This window comes from Sturnira hondurensis, unplaced genomic scaffold (genome assembly GCF_014824575.4).
Source record: "Sturnira hondurensis isolate 20B ecotype Veracruz unplaced genomic scaffold, ASM1482457v3 Scaffold0022566, whole genome shotgun sequence".
In the NCBI taxonomy this organism is placed as follows: Eukaryota; Metazoa; Chordata; class Mammalia; order Chiroptera; family Phyllostomidae; genus Sturnira; species Sturnira hondurensis.
Window position 1 is genome coordinate 3,585,996 of NW_028095197.1, and position 21,345 is coordinate 3,607,340.

The following is a 21,345-nucleotide window of genomic DNA, read 5'->3' on the forward strand; positions in this document are numbered from 1 at the left end:
TGCCTGGAGCTCCATGCATATTTATTAGGACTTTTTGACTGGTACTACAGAGTGACCACATGGTGACCTGCCCATTTTGTTGGGAAGTCCCTAAATGTCACTAAAGATATCCTCCAACTGACCCGTCCCCCGGAGGGCCTGTGCCCCACTGAACAGGGGGACTTCACCCCAGGCTCCTGAACCCTGCACCTCCGTCCGCTGTCCCAGAGTCGAAGGCTTCTGAAGAAACAAAGCCTTCACATGATGGTCACTTACCCTGTTACTGCTGGGAGTCCTTGTAGTCACTCCAAAAGTGGAGGGTCACACACTTACTCATTACAACTGTACCCTGAAGGAGGCCACCCCACCCCCACCACCACGGTTATTACCATTTACGTTTCTGTCGTTCCCTGCAAGGGCTGCCTGCTTGTCTGTCTCCGATTCTGCCTCATTTTCATCCATGTTGTAGTGATCATCTCCCATTTTTGGCTGATTTCTTCCTGTAAAGTGAGTGCGGACACGTAAAACATAGTGAACTACATCACTTCTCTCTCGACACCACAGAAACACCAGAGCCCAGACGGGTTATCTCAGCCGTGGCTGCAGTCAGATCTTTTTCTGCACCTCAGGAACTGACGGGACTCGTGTGTTTGCTGCTAGTACAGAGCATGTGGAAGTTCTCTGCTTACGCACGTCCACTCCAACTCAGAGTCCACAGAAAATGGGGTAACTAGCTCGCTGAATCGAAGCCCCAGTTTTTTTAGAGATAATCAACTGGAGGTTAGAAGACGACAGAACTGTCTTTGGAAACAACAGGTTTCTAGTTTATAACGGTATCTCCTTAGCACAGCTCACTGCTCCAGAAGAAGGAAACGGAGCGGCCGCTGTAAGCCAAAGCACACGACTCTCCATCGTAGTGGAATCAGGTCATCTGTCACAGCAGTCATCCCTGGAGAGACCAGCGGCCAGAAAAGGACAAAATACACTCAACAGACAGAGTCACAGGGTTGGATGTAAACATGTTATATTTGTTCATAATATAAATAAAACTTTTTTAAAAGCATGCTGGAAAAGTCAGCTCTAGTTATATTTCTCTACATTTACTGCCTGAAGCGGAAACGAACTAGGCCTGTGTGCCCTGCAGCTTTATTCTGCAAGATCACTACAACTGTGCCCAGATCACAGTGCAGCCCTGCGGCATCGTAGCCCTGTTGGCTGGTACACTGTGTGACCAGCTGCCTTTGTGACCAGCTGCTGAGTAGTATGACAGCAGTCTGCCACCAAATCAGCCACCTGAGGGTTTTTTTTTCAGTATTTTTAGTAATATTTTTATCGTCACCTGAGGGCATTTTATTTTCATTGCTTTTTAGAGAGAGGAAAGGAGAGAGAGAAGCATCACCTGGTTGCCTCCTAGGCATGCCCAGACCAGGGACAATCCAAGTCAGGACTGGGGTCATGCATGCCCGTGCCCAGGATCAACCTGCAACCTAAGTATGTGCCCCGACCGGGAGTTGGACCTGCAGCCTTCCAATGCGGGATGACACTAACCAACTGAGCCACAATGGCCAGGACTCAATTCCTGAACTGAGAAAACAGTCTTCAGAAAGAGAAACTTGAGTGAAAATTAGATTTAAATAGAATCAGGGGAACTTCTACAAACAGGCACATTCTCCAACTTCTGTTACTTGGTCATTCCCAGAGCACAGGTATCTTCTACTTAAGCGTTCCTGGCTCAACTGGGATTGAAATTTTTCACATCTTTAAGAAACTGAAATACATCCCAGAATACTGTTGATCTGTTTCCCACACTTTAAAAAAGAGAGAAGTCAACCAAACCAGAAAGGTGGGGTTCACATGTCCCTTTTCTACAAATGACTTCCTACCTAACTTCCTCCATGTTTCCCCCCTTTCTTCCTCTCTCCTTCCTTCTGTTCATCAATACTAAGCATCCACAGAGGTCTTCTCCTGAAATGCCCCCTCACTCCCTGCGAATATTATTTCTGAAAACTCTGAAGTGCCAGAAAGCACACTACTCTCCCCTGCCCTGCCTCCTCCTTGACCACAGGTACTGAATAAAGAGAATGAACTTCCCGGAAACCCTTCGCATGTCGGTGAGAAGCCCGAGAAAGCAGTCAGCAGGTGGCCCACCATGCCTCGCACCCACCTTCTTCGCCAGCCCCCTGCTCCTCTTCCTGCCCATCCCGGACGACAAGCTGGTCCCGCTCAGGCTCCTCCACCTCCTGGTTTTCCTGGCTCAACAGCAGGGCGGCTGGCACCTGTGGGGTTGGGCCAAGGTCTCCAGCGTCTCCCACTGCTCTTCCTCCTGCACGTCTGTCTTCTTCCACAGCCTGTTCTTGGTTCGGCTGCCGGAGCAGCCCCAGGCTGTCCCGCCGCAGCTCCTCCTCGCTGCCAACCTGAATGTCATTGGTCTCCTCTGTGCACAGAACATTGTTAGCTGTGACCTCACTGGCACTTCATTTAAACAAAAACCCTCATGCCACTCACCTCCCAGAGCCCTCCCAAGGACTGTGGCCAGGCGGGCTGTGGGCGGCTTGGGCAGCTGGACCCTTTATTTAATGACCTCAGCAGAAGACTCCAGTCTTCTCTATGCCTCCGGCTCATCTTCAGAGCCATGAGGGAGCAAAAAGTGGTTTAAGAAAAAAAACATCTAGACCAAGTTATCCCGATTACAGTGACAACCTACAAGTGGAGGAAGGTGTACTGCTGAAGTTACCTGATCATTGTATGTTTCAGACAAGTACTTGGGAGCCGCTGACAGGTGTGCAGGACTCAGCCACCTCCCCTTGATCCCAGTCCCTGCAGCATCCTGAATAAAGGCACAGCCTAGACGTTTCTGCACCCAGCTACCACAGAACGAGGCACGTACTTTACAGGATGAGACCAGCAAAACAGAAAACGCCCTGCAGCACCAGTTCTAGGTGTCCAGAGACACCTGCCACCTGCAACCCTGTCACCGAGGACACTGCCCGCCTCCAGCAGCAGTCTCTCTGCCCTTGGAGTGTGGGTTTTTGTTTGCAGTGGAGGGTGTAAACGGCCAGTTTTTTTATTCGAATGGGGCTCTGAGGAGGGTTCAAATATGTGATGACCAAGCTTCACTTACCTTTCTCACCCTTTCCTTTCATGTCCAAAACTGACTCCAAACTGGGGGCTGGTGTCTGGGACTTGCTGTTACTGGGCATGTTTCCTTTCCCTTGTGGCCCCTCTGCCTGGGACAGGCCTGGTTCCTGCAACCGTGGCTGAGGCTCACTGGATGCGTGGAGCTGAAACAGAAGCACAGGGTGGCCAGGGCAGGGGCTCTGTGACTAGAAGCCTTGTAATGACCCTGAGCGATGCAATGGACCACCACGTCCTTCTAACAAATAAGGACACAAACCCTGAGAAACGCCAGCGTCTACCCTGACTGTGCCCCTCCCTGGCATAAGTCAGAAGATCTGAGGGTGAGTCAAGACCTCCCAGACAAAACAAACAGCAACAGAATACTCGACCCAACCACAGCGAAATACGCATTCTCCTCCAGTGCACACTGAGTGTTCGTGACTGACAGGTGCTCAGCCACCAAACAAACCTCAAGAAAGTTTAAATGACTGAAATCACATAAAATGTCCAATCCAGTGGAATGAAATGATTAATCATAGCAGAATGAAATTTGAAGAATTCACAATTGTGTGGAAATTAGGCAACACATTCTTAAATAACCAATTGGTCGAAACAATCAGGAAAATCAGAAAGTACTTGAGAAAAATTGGAACAGAAAACAACATGCCAAACTCATGGGAGGCCGCAAAAGCAATGCTCAGAGAGAAATTTACAGGCTTCCATTAAGAAAAAAAGATTTCAAATTAATAATGTGATCTCTCACCTTAAGACACTGGCAAAACAAGAGCAAACTAATCCCAACTCAAGGAAGGACATCATAAAGATTAGAAGGGGTATTAACAAAATAAAGAATAGAAAAACAATAGAGAAAATCAATAAAAACTAAGTTAGTTTTTTGAAAACATAAACCAAATTGGCAAATCTTTAGCCAGATTAACAGGGAAAGAAAAGAGAATAGACTCAGCACTGGCTGGTGTGGCTCAGTGGATTGAGCACCAGCCTGTGAACCACAGGGTCACCAGTCCAATTCCCGGTTGTCACATATGCCTGGGTTGTAGGCCAGGTGCCCAGTAGGGGGCACATGAGAGGCAACTACACATTGATGTTCTCTCCCCCTTTCTCCCTCCTTTCCCTTCTCTCTAAAAATAAATAAATAAAATATTTTAAAAAATAGACTCAAATTGCAAAAAATACAAATGAAATGGGATAACACTACTAATCATACACAAATAAAAAAGTATTATTTTTAAGGAAATACTACAAACAACTGTTTGTCAACAAGACTGATAACTTAGGTGAAAATAGGCACATTCCAGCCCTGGCTGGTGTAGCTCAGTGGATTGAGCGTGGGCCTGCGAACTAAAGGATCGCAGTTTGATTCCCAGTCAGGGCACATGCCTGGGTTGCAGGCCACTTCCCAGCGGGGGACCCATGAGAGGCAACTGTACATTGATATTTCTCTCCCTCTCTCCTTCCCTTCCCCTCTAAAAAGATAAATAAAATCTTTAAAAAAAAAGAAAATAAACACATTCTTAGAAAGACACAAACTATTAAAACTGACTCAAAAAACAGAAAATCCAAGTAGACTTATAATGAGATTGAATTAGTAAATTAAAAATTATCCTCTGCCCCCTCAAAAAAAAAAGCCCAGGCCTGAAAGAAAACTGTACTTGAACAATAATTAAATAAATTTTTTTAAAAAGCCCAGGCCTAAATGGCTTCACTATGAATTCTACCAAACATTTAAAGAAGAATCAATCCTAAGTCTTCACAAACTCCTCCAAAAAACCTAAGAAGAAAGAATACACCCCAGGTCATTTTATGAGCCCAGTATTACCCTCATACCAAAGCCAGACAAAAGCATTACAAAAAAATTACAAAAAACAACTATAGACCAATATCCTTTATATAGACACCAAAATCATTGACCAATACTAGCAAATCAAATCCAGCAACACAAAATAGATTATACACCAACTGCAACTAATCTCAGGAAAACAAGATTCATTTAACATCTAAAAATCAACTAATGTAAGACCATATCAATAAGGAGCAAGGACAAAAGCACATGATCATCTCAGTAGATGTAGAAAAGTGTCTGGCAAAATTCAATACCTCTTATTGACAAAAAAAAAAAAACACAACAAATTCAGCGGGAACTTTAACTTGATAAAGTGTATCTATGAAAAACATACAGCTAACATCACACTTAATGGTAGAAGACTTAATGTTTCCCTCTATGATCAAGAATAGGACAAGGACGCCTGCTCTGGCCGCTTCTACTTGACATTGTACTGGGGGGTCCTGCCAGGGCAATTAGGTGTGAAAGAGAAAAGGCATATGAATTGGAAAGAAAGATGTAAAACTGCCTCTATTTTTATATGATATAATCTTGTATATATAGAAAACCCTAAGGAATCACACACACACACACACACACACACAAAATATTAGAATAAGCAAGTTCAGCAAGTTTTCAAGATACAAGATCAATATAAAACCAAATTGCATTTTTTAAAGATTATTTTTATTTATCTTAGAGGGGAATGGAAGGAGAGATAGAGAGAAATATCAATGTATGGTTGCCTCTCGTGCGTCCCCTGCTGGGAACCGGGCACTGGCCTGCAACCCAGGCATGTGCCCTGACTGGGAATCGAACCGCGATCATGTGGTTCGCAGGCCTGCGCTCAATCCACTGAGCTACACCAGCCAGGGCCTGCAAATTGCATTTCTATACACTAACAATAGATAATTTGAAAATGAAATTTAAAAACAACTTCATTATAACAGCATCAAAAATATTTAGAAATAAATTGAACGAAAGAACTGTGAGACTTCTGAAAAATTTAAAACACTGAAATTTTTAAAGGACTTAAATGACTGGAAAGACATCCCACATTCACACATCAGAAGACTTGATGTTGCTAAAATGGCAATACCCTCCACACTGATCTACAGATTCAAGATGATCTCTCAAAATCGACAAAGCGATTCTAATATTCATATCGAAAGTCAATGGGTGCAGAATAGCCAAAATAATCTTGAAAAACAAGGAATTTGGAGGAATTGCTCTTTCTGATTTCAGAGCTTATTATAATAAAAGCTGCAGTAACTAAGACCATGAGGTACCGAGATAAGGAGAGACAACAGGACAGAAGTGAGCGTCCAGAAATAAGCCCTCCTGGTCATGGCAAACCGACTTTCAATGGGGGGGGGGGGGCTGAGGCGATCTGTGTGGGAAGGAAGAGGACTTTCTCCCAGCAAATGAAGCTGAGACAGCAGGATGTGCAGCGCGAGGGAATGAAGCTGAGCCCTACCCTCACGGCACATAAAAATACTAAATTCACTCCAAATGGATCGTAGGAGTAGATGTAAGAACCAAACGTGAAGAACTATAAAACTCTCAAAAAAATATAGGAGTAAATCTTCATGACCTTGGGTTCATGAAAGGATCTGAACAGCATTCCTCTGAAGATACACAAATGGCCAGTAAGCACATGAACAGGGTGCTCAGTATCATTAGCTATTAGGAAAACTCAAACCCAAACCACAACGAGGTGCCACTCCACCCCCCAGGACAGCTGTTAATGTAGAAGATGTTAGTAACAAGAGTTGACAAGGACGTGGAGAAGCTGGGACCCTCATAAACTGCTGGTGAGATTGTAAAATGGGCCCAAAAATAGTCTGCCAGTTTCTCAATACCCGAAACAGTTACCGTGACCCAGCAATTCCACTCCTGGGTATACACCTGAGAGAGGTAAAAACAGGGCCACACAAAAATGTGTGCCCCAATGTTCACAGCAACATTACTCACAACAGTTAGAAACTGCAAATAACACAAATAACTATCAACTGACAGATGAATAAAGAAAACAATACAGTCATATAGTGGAATATTATTCAACCATAAAAAATAAAGCTACCACATCGACGACCCCTGAATGTAGTATGCTAAGTGAAAGAAATCAGACACAAAAGGTCACGTGTTATATGATTTCACTGATATGAAATGTCAAAGCAAGCAACTCTACAGAGACGAGAAGGCTATCTAGGGCTCTGGGGCTTTGGGGTAAGTGAAAGGTGAGCTAATGAGTATGGGGTGTCTTTGGAGAGAGTGAAAATCTTCTAAAATTGATAGTAATCATGGTTTCACAACTTTGTGAATATACTAAAAATTAATAAATGATGCGTACATATAGTATATGGGTGAATTCTATGGTATGTAAGTTATATCTCAATAAAGCTGCTATACTGCAAAACAAAAACCGAAGATCTCCCAGAAGCCCTCCGTGCATCACACAGGACGCAGCCCGAGGCGTGGGCTCCCCGCTGGACAGGAGGTGCGACCCTGGCTGTAACATTTAACCATCTTCAAGGGCCCCAGCACCCTCAGCGCAGGAAAATAACAGCGACTCTCGCCCAGGGAGGCTATGAGCCTTCAATGCAGAAATCCTAGTGCAGCCTGGAGCTCGGGCCTAGGACCAGGGGCAGCCTACCCCTTCCGAGTCCCAGCACCGCAAGGCCAGGCTGTGCGCCTCAGGGAAGCAAACCTGCTAGCGAGGGCCCAGAACGGGGCAAACCGGGCAGCAGGTAACGTAACAAGGTGCCTTCTGGAACTCCTTGGCAGAAAAACCCAGAATTACCTGCAGGCTGTGTTCCCTTCTTCCATTCAGGTCTCTGGAAGCCACAGCTTCGTTCCCCTTTTTGGTGACTTCTTCTATCTGCTCCTCGCACTGCTCCTTCAGCTCTTTCATCTGGTTGATGCACTGGCTCCTTTGGTGAAAGAAGGAGAGGACAAATATCTACAGGCGTGCCTACACACCGCGTCCCTGCTGTCACTGGGAAACCCACTTCCTCCAGAGACAGGGCTCATCCTTCTCCCACTGGGCAGGTGGTTTATCTAAAGACAATACAGGAGGCGGGTGACATGTGTTTTCAACTAGTAAAGAACAAGAACCCTGTAGTTGATTGAATCTTACTAAGAATACATTGCCTTATTCTAAAACAGGTAAACTTTACTGGTCATAAAAAAAAAACATTTTTAAACATGTAATCTGTGGTATAATTTTTCTAAAAATTCAGTCTTTGTTCCCAGCTACTGGCACAGAGGTCCCTGGAATTTCCTGAGTAATGGGAGTGGCTTTTGTTATTCATGACGAGCCCTTGCAGACCCTACCTGAGTTTATGCTAATGAGCTGACTCACTAAACCTACAAAGCTTGAAGACGGGGCTGGTGGCCAGAGGGGAGGGACTGGAGATTGAGTGCAACCACATGAAACAATCGAGTCGCTGTAATAAAACTTCAGATAAAACTCTGGACTCTGTCACTCCGCAAACTTCCTGGTTGGTGAACATACCTACGTCACAGAGAGGTGACACCCCAACTCCCAACAGAAGTTCCTGCCTGCCCCCTCTCACCCCAGACCCTGCCTTATGAGTCTCTATCGTTTCACGTCGCTATTCCTGGGTTGTATTCTTTATAATAAAACTGAACTTGTAAGAACAGAACTTTCCTGAGTTCTGTAAACTGGCAGAGATTTAGTGAACCTGAGGGGTTGTGGGGAGCCCTAGTGTGGAGGTAGCCAGTGGGGGCGGTCCTACAGTACTGAGCCCCTTAATGTCTGTGTGGACTCTGAGCAGTATCAAAACTCAGTGAATTTCTTCCAGGAACATGGAGCAGAGGTGTTTTCCCCTATTCCCCCACCAAGCACAACTAAAAACTCTGGCCATTATAATTAAAATAAACAGAAGATTCTGAACAGTGGAGAGAAGAAGGCAAACCAGCCAGGGACCTCGGAGCTGCAGGACCACACAGTGGTGCCGTGGAGAGTACCTGGGAGCCAGCACTTCCCCCTTGTCCCCGAGGACAGCAATGAAGAGCCAGGGCTCTCGCGGCTGCCCAGGGTTTCTAGCAAAGACCGCTGTCATGTGGAGAACCAGGAAGACCTCACACTGACTGGGAGGAGACCATCAGGCGACACCAGCGGCCACATGACAAAACCATCTGCCCTAGAGGTTGAGGCAGGTACCAAAAAACTATCTCAATGAGCGTCCAAAGCATGATTGAGGCAAGTGAAAGAGATGAACAGTCTCAGCAAAAACACAAAAACGAAAACAGCGTAAGTCTTAGGAAAGACACAAAAGCCTTAATGGGGAATCAGATGGAAACTTCAGAACTTAAGAAGGCAAAAACCAAAATTTAAAAACTCAGTGAAGAAAACAATCAGTGAACTGGAAGCTAAAACAACAGATGTTACCCCACCGGAACACAGAGCTAAAAACTGGCTGGGGCATTAATAAAACAAACCAAGAACACAGCTTCAGGGACCAGTGTGACTGTAACTGAAGACCCAGAATCTGTGTCATGAGAATCTGGGACGGAGGAGACTTCCCAGCAGGGCCCACCCCCAAGACACTGCTGCTGCTCACTGACCCCAGGACAGCACAGTGCTACCTGCCCTGTCTGGACCGAGCGCTCGGCTCCCCAGGTTCGTTCTCTCTAGTTCTTGTTCTCTCTCTCTCTCTCTCTCTCCCCCCTCCCTCCCCCCTGGAACATAACACCTCAATCTTAAAGTGTAGCCTGTGCACGGCAACTTTCTTCCAAAGATTCCAGCACAGAGGGGGAAAACACAGGGTACCCCGAGAGCGAAGGAACCTGACAAACATCCCTCAGTTGGGGGATCAAGATTCACACCAACAGCGCTCAGTCACACTGACACCGTGTCCCCGGAATGTGAGCCAGTCAGAGGGCCACTTTACCTCTGTGGCCTTCCCTGCAAGGCACTGCCCTAGTGTATCCATAAGAAAAACATCAGAGAGACCCCAACTGAAGGACATTCTGCAAAACACCTGACCAGTGAGCCTCAAAACTATCAGGATCACTCAAAAAAAAAAGTCTGAGAAACGGTCAGAGCCCAGACGAGCCTAAGGAGGCCTGACAAGTACATGCAATGTGGGGTCTCGGAAGCGATCCTGGGGCAGGGAGGGACGTCAGGGAAACACCGAGGAAATCTGAATTCGGTATGAATTTCAGCTGATAACAACGTGCCTATATTGGTGAATTAACTGTGACAAATACACCACACTGACGCAAAGTGTCAGCAATAGGGGACGCTGGCTGTGGGACACAGGGACTCCCTGTGCTAACTTAGCAATAAGTCTAACATTCAAAAACTCAACTTTATTTTGAAACGTAAAACAGCTGAACTGAATGGGAAGAGGCCCGGCCGGGGTGAGAGAACTGCCCGAGGCACCTGTGCTCCAGTCCAGCCGGAGGTCCCGGCAGCACCGACCACACTCCGAGGTGCCACTTGGCTTCCTGCCTAGAACTTATTTTATTAACTCTTAAAAGANGGAAACACCGAGGAAATCTGAATTCGGTATGAATTTCAGCTGATAACAACGTGCCTATATTGGTGAATTAACTGTGACAAATACACCACACTGACGTAAAGTGTCAGCAATAGGGGACGCTGGCTGTGGGACACAGGGACTCCCTGTGCTACCTTAGCAATAAGTCTAACATTCAAAAACTCAACTTTATTTTGAAACGTAAAACAGCTGAACTGAATGGGAAGAGGCCCGGCCGGGGGGGAGAGAACTGCCTGAGGCACCTGCGCTCCAGTCCAGCAGGAGGTCCCGGCAGCACCGACCACACTCCGAGGTGCCACTTGGCTTCCTGCCTAGAACTTATTTTATTAACTCTTAAAAGAGTTACCTCAAGTGTCAGTCATACAGTAATTGAGAGAACTGCCCACATGTACAAATAAGGAAGATAAGAGGTGGGGGGGGGAGAGAGAGAGAGAGAGAGAAGGCTGAAACCAGAAGCCAGACTTGTTTCTCTCTACCACTCAGCCACCCCTTCTGAGTCGCACGCCTTTCAGGGCCAAGTGTAAGCGCCCTCAACAGCTAACTCTTGGAAGGTACCTGACAGTTCAAAGGACTTACTGGACCTCAACGTGCCACACACACCGAGGGGCATCAGGTACTTTAGAAATAATGAAAATCAGAGTTCTTGACCTCGCACAGCTTGTGGATCAAGAGAAGACTTGGTGAAAAATTCATTTAAATAAACTTCTCACACACATGCAAGCCGCAGGTGGTAGAGTAGTGAGTGCCCAGTAGCTTCAGCTGGGCGAACAAAAAGAGACATCTGCACACTAAACAACTAGACGTGTCTAATTCCTTTGTTCCCCAACAATTTCACAGAAGCTCAGGACCAGCCAAGGAGCGGGTGCAGGGCCACTCTTGGACCTTTAAACCTACAAACGGGAAGCACTGTTGTGGCCAGCTCTCAGCCCTGCCAGAATCTAGTAGGAAGAGCCTCCCCGCCCCCAATGCCCTGCAGATTAAGATCGGCTTTCCACATTCCAGCTGGACAGCAACAAGGGGAACAACCTCAGAACGGAGCTCAAAGTCTGAGACACAGGTCATTCAGACCCTGCTGTGTTACTTCCTGGAGGCTTCAGGCTGACTTCTTCTTACGTGTACACGGTAAATGGTCCAGTGTTAACTGGAGCTAAACCGTGGGTACATACAAGACTTGGCCACCAAAGGTTATCCTAACCAGTGCAAGGCACAGTCAGAAGACTGTGAACAGAACATGCTCAAACAGGAACTTATGAAGGTGGCTGACCTGATTACCCAGGAGGCTACTGTCAGAGTCCTGCTGGTTGTACCCCACCAACTCTGCTGCCCCAGGGCACGGAGATGAGTCAGCGGGCCGTTCACCTCACATACCACCTCTAGGTGCCTTGGGGAGAGAATGCAAGGCTGTTTGGGGCGAGTAACCACTTAGTGATTGATGTCTGCCACAGGGTGAGTGTAAGAAGTGGGGAACGCATGCTGACTCTCATATTCGAAGTCAGAGCACTAACTTGTTCATCAGGAGACCTGGCCTTTCTACCAGCTTCTTCATTCTCAGCATTGCCTCTCAGACCAGAGAGAGTGTTTTAATGAAGGATGGGCAGATTCATAAACGGACACATACATAAAGTCGTACGTTCAGTTTGTGGGAGCCCGACACACAACTTCGTGTACACATCCACTCATAAATCTGCGAACCAGGCGGTCCTACCTCTTATCAGGGTCTACACCAAGGGTCTACAATCCAAAGAAAGTTAAGAACAACTAACTCTTGCCAGCTTTCAACATTCCATGAACATCATCCCTGGGAAGCACCTTGATTTTTGGTTCAGGGCTTTGGACACAACCAGATGTGCTCGGCCAGAGTTTTCAACCTATCAACCACCCAAGAGAAAAACGGTGCTTCCTGCACCCATGGCCAGCCCCGCTCAGAACACTCTGCTCACGGCTCACCTGAAGGCGCCTACCTGGGCAGTGGAGCTGCCCTCCCAGTCACGGGGCCGTGGCTGACTCCCAGCTAAAATCTTCTGGGCCACATATATTAAGTGAGGCCACTAATTACTGGCTTACTGTAATCCAGTCAGTGGAAGGGAAATGTGTGCGTCCAAGATGAACAAGAAGACTGGGGCACTTTATTTTTGTCTGAAAGTTTTCATTGATTGCCAGCCTCGCTCACGGGCTCTCAGCTCAGCAGTACTGGGATCGAGGAGCAGATAAAACTTTGTTGGCGGAGGAGCCCTGTACTTGTAGGATGCTTAGCAGCATCCCTGTTCTCTACCCACTGGATGCTAGTGCACCCTCTTCCAGCTGTGGCAAACGAACCTGTCTGCCGGAAGTTCCCTTGGGCAAAATGCCACCCACTCAGAACCACTGGCCTAGCTGAATGAGGTTCCACATGCACATTTGCTTAGTATGTTCCTTTGCATTGACTGCACGTGTCCTTTGCGTATTTACGCATTTGGTGGCTCCTGGTTCAAGTCATACTTGGTTCTAAAGGGATCAGGAAGATGTTATGGTGAGTGGACAATGGTTTAGAAGACACCCGGGTCCCTACAAGGGGTGGTACACTGCTGGTCACCACGCAGGTGGCCAGAATCTTCTCAGAGACTGCCAATCTGGCAATTTGTACCAAATGACACACTGAACCCAAATTTGAGTCTTTTTTAGAAGGAAATAATACAAGATAATAACTTTTTAAAAGTTATAGGTATTAAAGTCAGGCCAGTTACAATAACCAAAACTTAGAAGTCAACTAAATCTCCAACAGGGAAACGGTGAACTGAATTTGATACCCCCACGGCATGGATTACTAACCAGCCATTTTTAATGATAAAACATTATAGGACAATAAGAATTTTTACATATACATAATGCAAACTAAGTAAAAAATGATTTAAACATTTAAATGGTGAGTGCAGTTATATAAAAAATGTGTAAACTCGGGCACAAACTTGAGAGGAGTAAGTCAGAGAGAAAAGAGGGCTGGGATCATGGGTGCGGGGTGGCTGACTCCCAGCTTCCTGGGCTTTGGTTATATTGGTTTTACGAGGAAAAAACAAGAAAAAAAATACACAAACAACAATTTCACTCTCTGCCCTCAAAATTGTTTCTTTACTATCTTATTCACCAGTTTAGCTAACCTTTCAGAAATTTGTTTTGTCTAGATCAGAAAAGTACTGCAATAAGTAAGCTGCAGTGTTTCGTATGTGACTGAGGGGCTATCACCTTCAAAGAGACGTCACAGCTATAAGCCGAGTCTAATGCACAGTTTGGTGATGACGGTTAGTAAAATGTACTGCACACTCGGGATTTATAAGAGTAACTGAAGTGTTCTCACCATACGTGCAGAAAAAGGTACATGTGTGAGATTGTGGATGGTTCGTTAGCTTGATCGGGAGAAGCATTTCACAATGTACATCAAAATATTATGTTTTATACCCTAAATATACACATCTGTCAATCATGCCTCAATAAAGCTGGAAAATAACTCCATTCTCACCGCAGAAATTTTGGAAGAGACTCCAAAGTCTCAAGAAAAACAAAAGTGATATATCACATTGATATACGCCAACACGCCTCTCAGTCCGGGAGTTGGACTCAGGTCACTTCTGGGCGCTTCTGGGACACATTTTTAAAGGCTTTAGATTTACTGACTTGCCCAGCTCACCTGTGCCTTACAGGGTTTTAAATTACATTAAGTTTAAAAGTATGCTGAGTAAGTCATTTCCGGCTGAGGAGAACTGCCTTCTTATTGGTCCTGTACAATGAGCCCACTGGCGAACACTTCCACGGCTTTCGGAAGCACTGCTGACACATAAAATGTAAGAGGCACTGTTTCGGATGGATCTGACCCCTGGAAGGGGCTGCATCTTTCCCACACAGCCCTCTGTGCTCCGTAAAAGGCCAGGCCCCGTCTGTGGGCCTCAGCCTGAAACCCAGTGGCTCCCGAGTGCATGTACTTGATGCTGTGCACACTTACAGGTCATAGGAGAACTTCCTCTCCAGGTGGGTCTGGTTCTTCTGAAACTGGAGGACGTCCTGCTGCAGCTTGCCGTAATTCTTCTGCAGGGCCTTTAACTGGTCTAAGCCAAGAAGAGGACAGGAAATCACACAGGTCACCAGGATGGCCCTCAGGACAACACAGGACACATCAAAGCCCACAACCAGAACACAAAGGGCAGCAGCACACCAGAGAATGAGGAAGGAGAGGAAGGGATGAGACCACGGTGCCCCCTAGCACTCACGACACCCCAGTCACGACAGTGCCCCTGTGAGACCTACGATCCCACGGGAGCCTGCACCTTGCTCATTTTCCAAATGTCTCTCTGCTCTTAAATCTCCTTTTTGACCTCCAGCCCTTGAAACGCCTGTTTCTGTTTCAGACATCATAAACCCTGAGCTGTCCCACAAGGTCACACATGCTACCGTGTACCCCACTGATTTCAACACCAGGGCAGAGAGGCAGCAAGCTGCCACAACCCCCACCTTGACTGCCAGGCTACCTGCCTGCCCCCTTCCTATCACTTATTCGCAGCCAAGCTGCTCGTGGAGGCCGAGGTCATTCAATCACCTAACCCCTTATCTGGGAAACTGCAGCTTTCTTTGAGGAAATTCAGCCCCATCCCTGCTGCCAGGACAACTTGGCTCATAAAAGCAACACAGTAGGAAACAAAGACATTAAATAGATATTTACAAGTCTGATAAGAACCGCAAAAGAGAAAGAAAGGGGTGCTACAGAAACATTGAAAAAAATCTTGTAAAAGCTCTACCCAAAAAAGCAGCAGCTGGCAAACGGTCAAGCTGGGGGCAGAGGGACAAGCTGCCACAGAGGTGATACCAGAGCCGGCAGGCGGTGCAACCAGGGCCCAGAGCACAGCCCTGGGCAGCCCCGAGTTCCCCAAGACGCGTCCATGCAATCTAGCCCCGCAAGGCTCTCTGGGGGGGGAATAAATGAAGTGAAGGAGCAGTGAAAACAGATCCATCTCGAAAAGACAAACCGGGATGGGGTGGGGTGGAAACTGCTCAGTGGGTGTCTGAGGCTGCGGTGGGGGCGGGGACTGACCCCAAAAGGCTGGGGGGAACTTCTTGGAGTCGCAGACACAGGCTGTCCTGGCTGGGATTGTGGCGGTCTAGGGGACTCTGCATTTGTCAGAACTACTGTGTGTTAATTACAGTTCAATAAACCTAACCTTAAACAAAAATTCCACAGGCAAACCGAGCAGGGGCCGTGGAGCGCTGTCCCGCAGTGAGGAGGCGTGCGTCGGCACGCACAAATTTCAGAGCACGTCGAGTGGAAGACGCCAGACAAAAAGGGACGCATACTGTCTCATTCCATGCGTAAAAAAATAAAAAAGGCAGCCTACTCTAAAGCCGCAGATCAGAGGCTCCCTGGGGAGGGGGGCCGAGGGAACAAAGAAACTCCTAGGGGTGACAGATGTGCTCACTGTGCTGATTTCGGTGGGGGTTCTTGACGCACACACTTACATCGAAACTTGTCCGGCTGTGCACTTTAAATACGTGTCGTTCACTGTACGGGCACCGTACCTAATGCAGCTGTCTGAAAACACTCAGCACAGTCATGCTCTGCCTACCGAGGGTTTTTTGGGGGGTCGGTGATGGACCTATACATATGGCACAGCCTTGGAGTGCAGCAGGCCACACCGTCTGGGTCTGGGTCCATGCTCTCCACATGCTGCCTGTACGACAACAAAATCGCCTAACGACACGTTTCCCAAACCATACTGGTCGTTAAGCACAGTGACTGCACAGGAACAGGGCAGGCCGTCTTCCCTTCTTGAGGTCTGACCGGGAACCTCAGCTCTGAGAAGACCCCGCAGCCAAGTAACCCACTGAGCTTCGTGTGCGCCTGTGCCTCCCCTATTAATGTTCTTAGAACTCTAGACCAGCACTGCCCAATCGGACTACAGCATGGGGCCAAGTAGGTTTACAACTGTGAGTAGGCGAAACACGGTTTGTTCTTGTATTATTTATTACTGTATTATCTTCCGCACTTAAAACTGTAAACCTACTTTCGCCCCACCCTGTATATATGCCATCTGTACACATATACACACATATAAAACCAGTCAAAAACATACCACAGATATGTGTGTGGGTATATATGTATTTTTTCCCAACAGATCAAAAAATTCTTCTGTACAGAACAGCCTGCAATGTATTCACTAACATTTTTAAAGAAAAAGCTCTTTAAGAAAATATGGTTAGGCAAAAAGAATGAATTAAAGACTATTTCATCACTTGTGATCACACCTGTCGTTACATTAGAGTAAGAAGCTCTAGGGAAGGACAAGGGGACAGGTGGGTTCCCCCCCTTGAAGGCCCGATGTCTGGTGCAAAGAAGGGGAGGGGAGCTCACCTTGCAGGGTTCTGAGGAGCCTCTCACCTGTGGTGATATTATTCACCAAAACCGCCTGCAAGGAAGACAAATACAGAATGAAACACCCAGACTCTAACCACTCAGAGGAGCCCTAGTAAGATGTACCTGGGGGAGCTGAGGAGGGAGAAGGAAAGGAGCAGCCCCGCACCCCCCCGCCCCCTGGCACCCACTGATGTCGGAAGGGAGGCCCGGGGCCCCAGGCTGGGTCTCAGCTCCAGGACAGGATGCTCCTCCGTGCAAGGCCAGCCCGCCTGGCTGAAGTGGCAACTCTGGCCTTTCTCTGGGGGAGGGGAGCCTGGGTACAGTCACATCCTTAATCGCAAGTCAAACTCTGAATTCCAGGCTGACTAACAGAGCAAAGAGAAGGGGCCTTGGTGACCACGCCACCAGCACAATGTCCTGAGTCCTTTGACTCTCGGGCCTCTTCCTTCTGTCCACAGAGTCTACAGGCTCTGGGAGTGGAGCATTCACAGTTTCACCAAGCTGGGGATGCTGCTGACAGAGGAGGGAAAAGGCAACACGGGACTCAGGAGAACACTCTAAAAAAGGTGGAAAGTGAGTGTGCAGGTAGGCGTGACCAGCAGCCTGCACACACCGAGGAAGACCCGCTTCACAGCAGGTGCTCTGCTGAGGGTGGCAAACCAGCTCTCAGAGGAGGGCCTGGATATCAGTCATCTGAGGGGGCAGGAAACCAAGGCACAGGCTGCTTAGGGAGCTCAAGGTCACGTGGCTCTCTCAGCAGCAAACAGGCAAAGCCAGACCTGAGCCCCAGCAGGCCGGCTCCCGGGAGCGAGCACTCCATCACTACTTGCCAAACTGGATCTAGACCCCACGTAGCACACCAATCTAGTGGACCGCACCCATCCATCCAGGGCCAAAAGCAGGCAAACCAGATGAGGGGGACCACAATATGATGTATCAGAGCGCATCACACTGGTAAGTGTTTTCTGAACATACCGTGTACAGGGCTGCAACAGGGATGTTCCTTACTGCGTCACGTCCAACAGAGATCGTAAAATGTCACACACTGGATATGCTGCCCATGACCTGCAGACACACTTCTGTCCCTTCTCTGGTTAATGGTGACGATGACAAACATGCCACCTCCCCCTTCTATGCCTCTGGGTTCCTCCTGGCCCTCTCTGCCCAGCCCTCACTTTCTTTGGCCTGGGCAGTTTTTGAAGAAAGGCGGTTAGACCCCAGAACCAAAATCTAACCAGACGACTTCGGCATTTATTTTGGGAGAGCTGAGCGCAGAACACTTCCTGCTACGACAGAATAGGATCACAGTGATAATACCCTGCGTGACGGACCTCTCACGGACAGACCATCAAGACAGGTGTTCACGGACATTCTGAGCCAGCACCGTACACATATCCATACTTCCCCTACAGGAGCAGCAGAGAGAAGAGAACCTGCAGGGCCACGAGGGTTCGCACAGCACGGCACAAGGGTTCCACGGCGTGCGGCTCCTGCTGCTCTGGGAAAGGCCTGCACACGTTCAATTAAAACAACAAAAGGTGGCCACAGGATCCAGCTTTCTCGCCCTGGGGATACAGCTGAAAGAACTCACAGCAAGACCGTGAAGGGACACCTGCATCCCTGTGTTTTCCAGCCGCATTATGCTACCCTGTGACCCTCTGTGGAAAAACAGGGTGTGCACACCGTGGAACAGCACGCGGCCTTTAAAAGGGAGTGACTCATGCTACAACTGAGATGAACCTTGAGGACAGTCCAGTCACAAAAGAACACATACTGTAGGACTCCACTCAGTGAAGGAGCTAAAAGCCGTCACAATCACAGAAACAGAAAGCAGAAAGGTGGAGAGCTGCCAAGGGCTGGGATGGGGGAGGGGGGTTCGGATGGAATGGGCATAGTCTCAGTGTTACAAGATAAAAAATGTCTATAGATCTTTTACACAACACGAATATATTAAACACCAATGAACTGTACACTTAAAATTCACCTCGCCTAGATACGAAAACTTCCCTCCCTCAGAACACCGAAGCTGAAACAAACAGAAAAAGGAAACACTTAAATGACTACATACTGATCGTATCTCAAAAACTGTTACCCACTGAGTAACTCATTTCTAAATCACGGCAATTTGACTTTGGACCCTTCTCCACTCATTCCCCTTGGCCCCCACCCCAAACACCCATGTTAGAGTCCGTAACCATCTGTGCAACTATCTGGGCGTTTAGGAAGATTCAGAACTCGCTGCACTCTGAAATATCTGAAGATACTGCCGCCTCCCGTGTGACTTTATTCTTCCAAAGAAAATATATTTTAGTTTCCTTCCTCCACCTACTTACTTACACATGGACAAGTACAGTCTCCACTTCAGTAACTGAGAAAAGAATCATACAATGCCACCCAGCTTTTATATGCAGTTTTACTATGTAGTGTAGAGCTTGTTGAACTATTTTCAGGAAAGTAATGAAAACACTTCCAGGTTTTTGGGGAGTTCAATAGGAAGAAAAGAACGACCGCATTAAATGAAACTATTTTAAATGAATGACACAGCCTACTTTTAAACAACCCTGCTGGTTTTCGTCTGCTGGTGCACTGCATGTCCTGGCACGTGTGACTGTCCCCTGGGAATGCTCGGCAGCAGACAAGGAGGCACGCAAGAGCCACCGGAATGTAACTGGAAACAAAACTCAAGTGACCTCAAGATGAATCTCCCACATGCAAATTCCTTATAACCATTCTATTCTGGGAAACAGGTATAGTTGATCAAATTATTTCTGCACTAGATTCCCAGAAGAGGAAGCTCAACATTTCACAGTGAATTTCCAAAGCAGTAAATCTACAATAAATTATGTTCTATACGTTCAGTAAGATGTAAATGACTACATTTTTAAAATACTAACTTTTGAAAAGCTCACTGAAGTGTGATGCTGACTGCACCATGAACACAGGTGACTTTTACCGCTGTATTCAGCTGGCTTCATAAAACAACCCACGTGCCCTGAAGGTGAGGCCCACCCCGATGTGAGCCTTCCTGAAGAGGACCTCCGAACCACCTGTCCCCGTGGACCCACTGGCACTCACTCCGGAGCCTGGATAACATCGTCGTAGTGATGGTCCTGTTAGTGCCTCAGGGAGACGAGCCTGAAAATGAAAAACTTAACCACTGGGGCTGACACCAAGAATAAAGGGAAAATACGAAGCATTATTAGCGTCATCTTCTTAGCCCTCGGCAGTTTCACTCTCCCGGAGCAGTGCCATCCAACAGCAATGTGTTAGCCACACACGGGGACTGCAAATTCTCTAGTAGTGACATTAAACTAAGTAACGAGAAACGGGCTGGGCAAAGGATTTCGACAGCTACTTCTTCAAAGAAGGTGCGCACATGACAGATAAGCACATAAAAGATGCTTAGCCTCAGCCATTAGGGAAATCAAATCAAAATGAGACGATGTCCCTTCACAAACACCAGGATGGCTTACAAGTTAAGGAAAAAAGAAAAGGAAAGTAAGCATCGACAAGGAGGTGAAAGAACACACAGCCGATGAGACATGAGAATTTCCAGTGGCGCAGCCGCTGCGGGAAACAGGTTGGTGGTTCCCCAAGAAGCTACACAGAACGATCACAGGACCCAGTGACTCCACTCCTGGGCACGGACCCAAAAGAACTGAAGAGAGACAGCCACACAAAAACTCGTCCACAGACATTCCCGGCAGAATTCATGGTAACAGCCAAAAGGCGGAAACAACTCAAATCGCCATCGAGTGCTGAATGGACAGACAAAAGGCGGCCTCTCCGCACAGTGGACACGACGCGGCCGTAACAGGGAACACAGTGCTGATGCAGGCCACAGCCCGGACGAGTCCTGGAGACACACTGCCACGCGCCAGGAGCCAGACACAGGAAACGAAGTGTCTTCCAATGCTGTTGCTGCGTCCCGCCTGGAACAGGCAGACAGATCTACAAGGTGCGTTAGCCGTGGCCAGGCACCGAAGAGGAGGGGAAATGGGGGTGGCTGCATAATGGGTGCACGTTTTCTACAGGGGATGATGAAAACGTTCGGGGGTTAGATAGCGGTGATGGTTGTGAACACACCAAAAACCACTGAATGTGAAATGGTCAAAATGGCGAGCTTCGTGTTTTGTGAATTTTGTCCCAATTACCAAAAAGAAACAGGGTTAATAAAATATTAGTATTTAATTCCACCTAATATATATCCACATTATCATATCAGGATGTTACCAATATATAACAGTATCAGTGAGATCTTTTACTTTTTTATTCACACTAAGCCTTCAAAATCTAGCATATTTTACACAGCAGCACATCCCAACTGGGACATTTTCTGTCCCTACCAACAAGTGCTCAATAGTCACTTGCTGGTGGGGACAGCACAGTCCCTGATAAGAAGGGAGGGCAGACAGAATGCCAGCAGCAGAGAAACGCCAATTATTTATTGATGGCATCCCACTAAGTTTACACACGCAGACAGTCACCAGGCTAAAGCCTGTGTG

At 47.4% G+C, this 21,345-nt stretch overlaps 1 protein-coding gene across 1 annotated transcript in view; it reads right to left on the reverse strand.

Annotated features, from left to right (window-relative positions):
• Window positions 1-21,345, reverse strand: part of GOLM1 (golgi membrane protein 1) — a 49,751-nt gene that overhangs the window by 1,886 nt on the left and 26,520 nt on the right. Inside the window, exons 4-9 of the mRNA XM_037036162.1 lie at window positions 16,838-16,892; window positions 14,441-14,543; window positions 7,740-7,869; window positions 3,101-3,260; window positions 2,144-2,413; window positions 369-479 (exon numbers count right to left, since the gene is read on the reverse strand). Coding sequence (XP_036892057.1) covers window positions 369-479; window positions 2,144-2,413; window positions 3,101-3,260; window positions 7,740-7,869; window positions 14,441-14,543; window positions 16,838-16,892 — 829 coding nt within the window. The remainder of the gene's footprint in view (window positions 1-368; window positions 480-2,143; window positions 2,414-3,100; window positions 3,261-7,739; window positions 7,870-14,440; window positions 14,544-16,837; window positions 16,893-21,345) is intronic.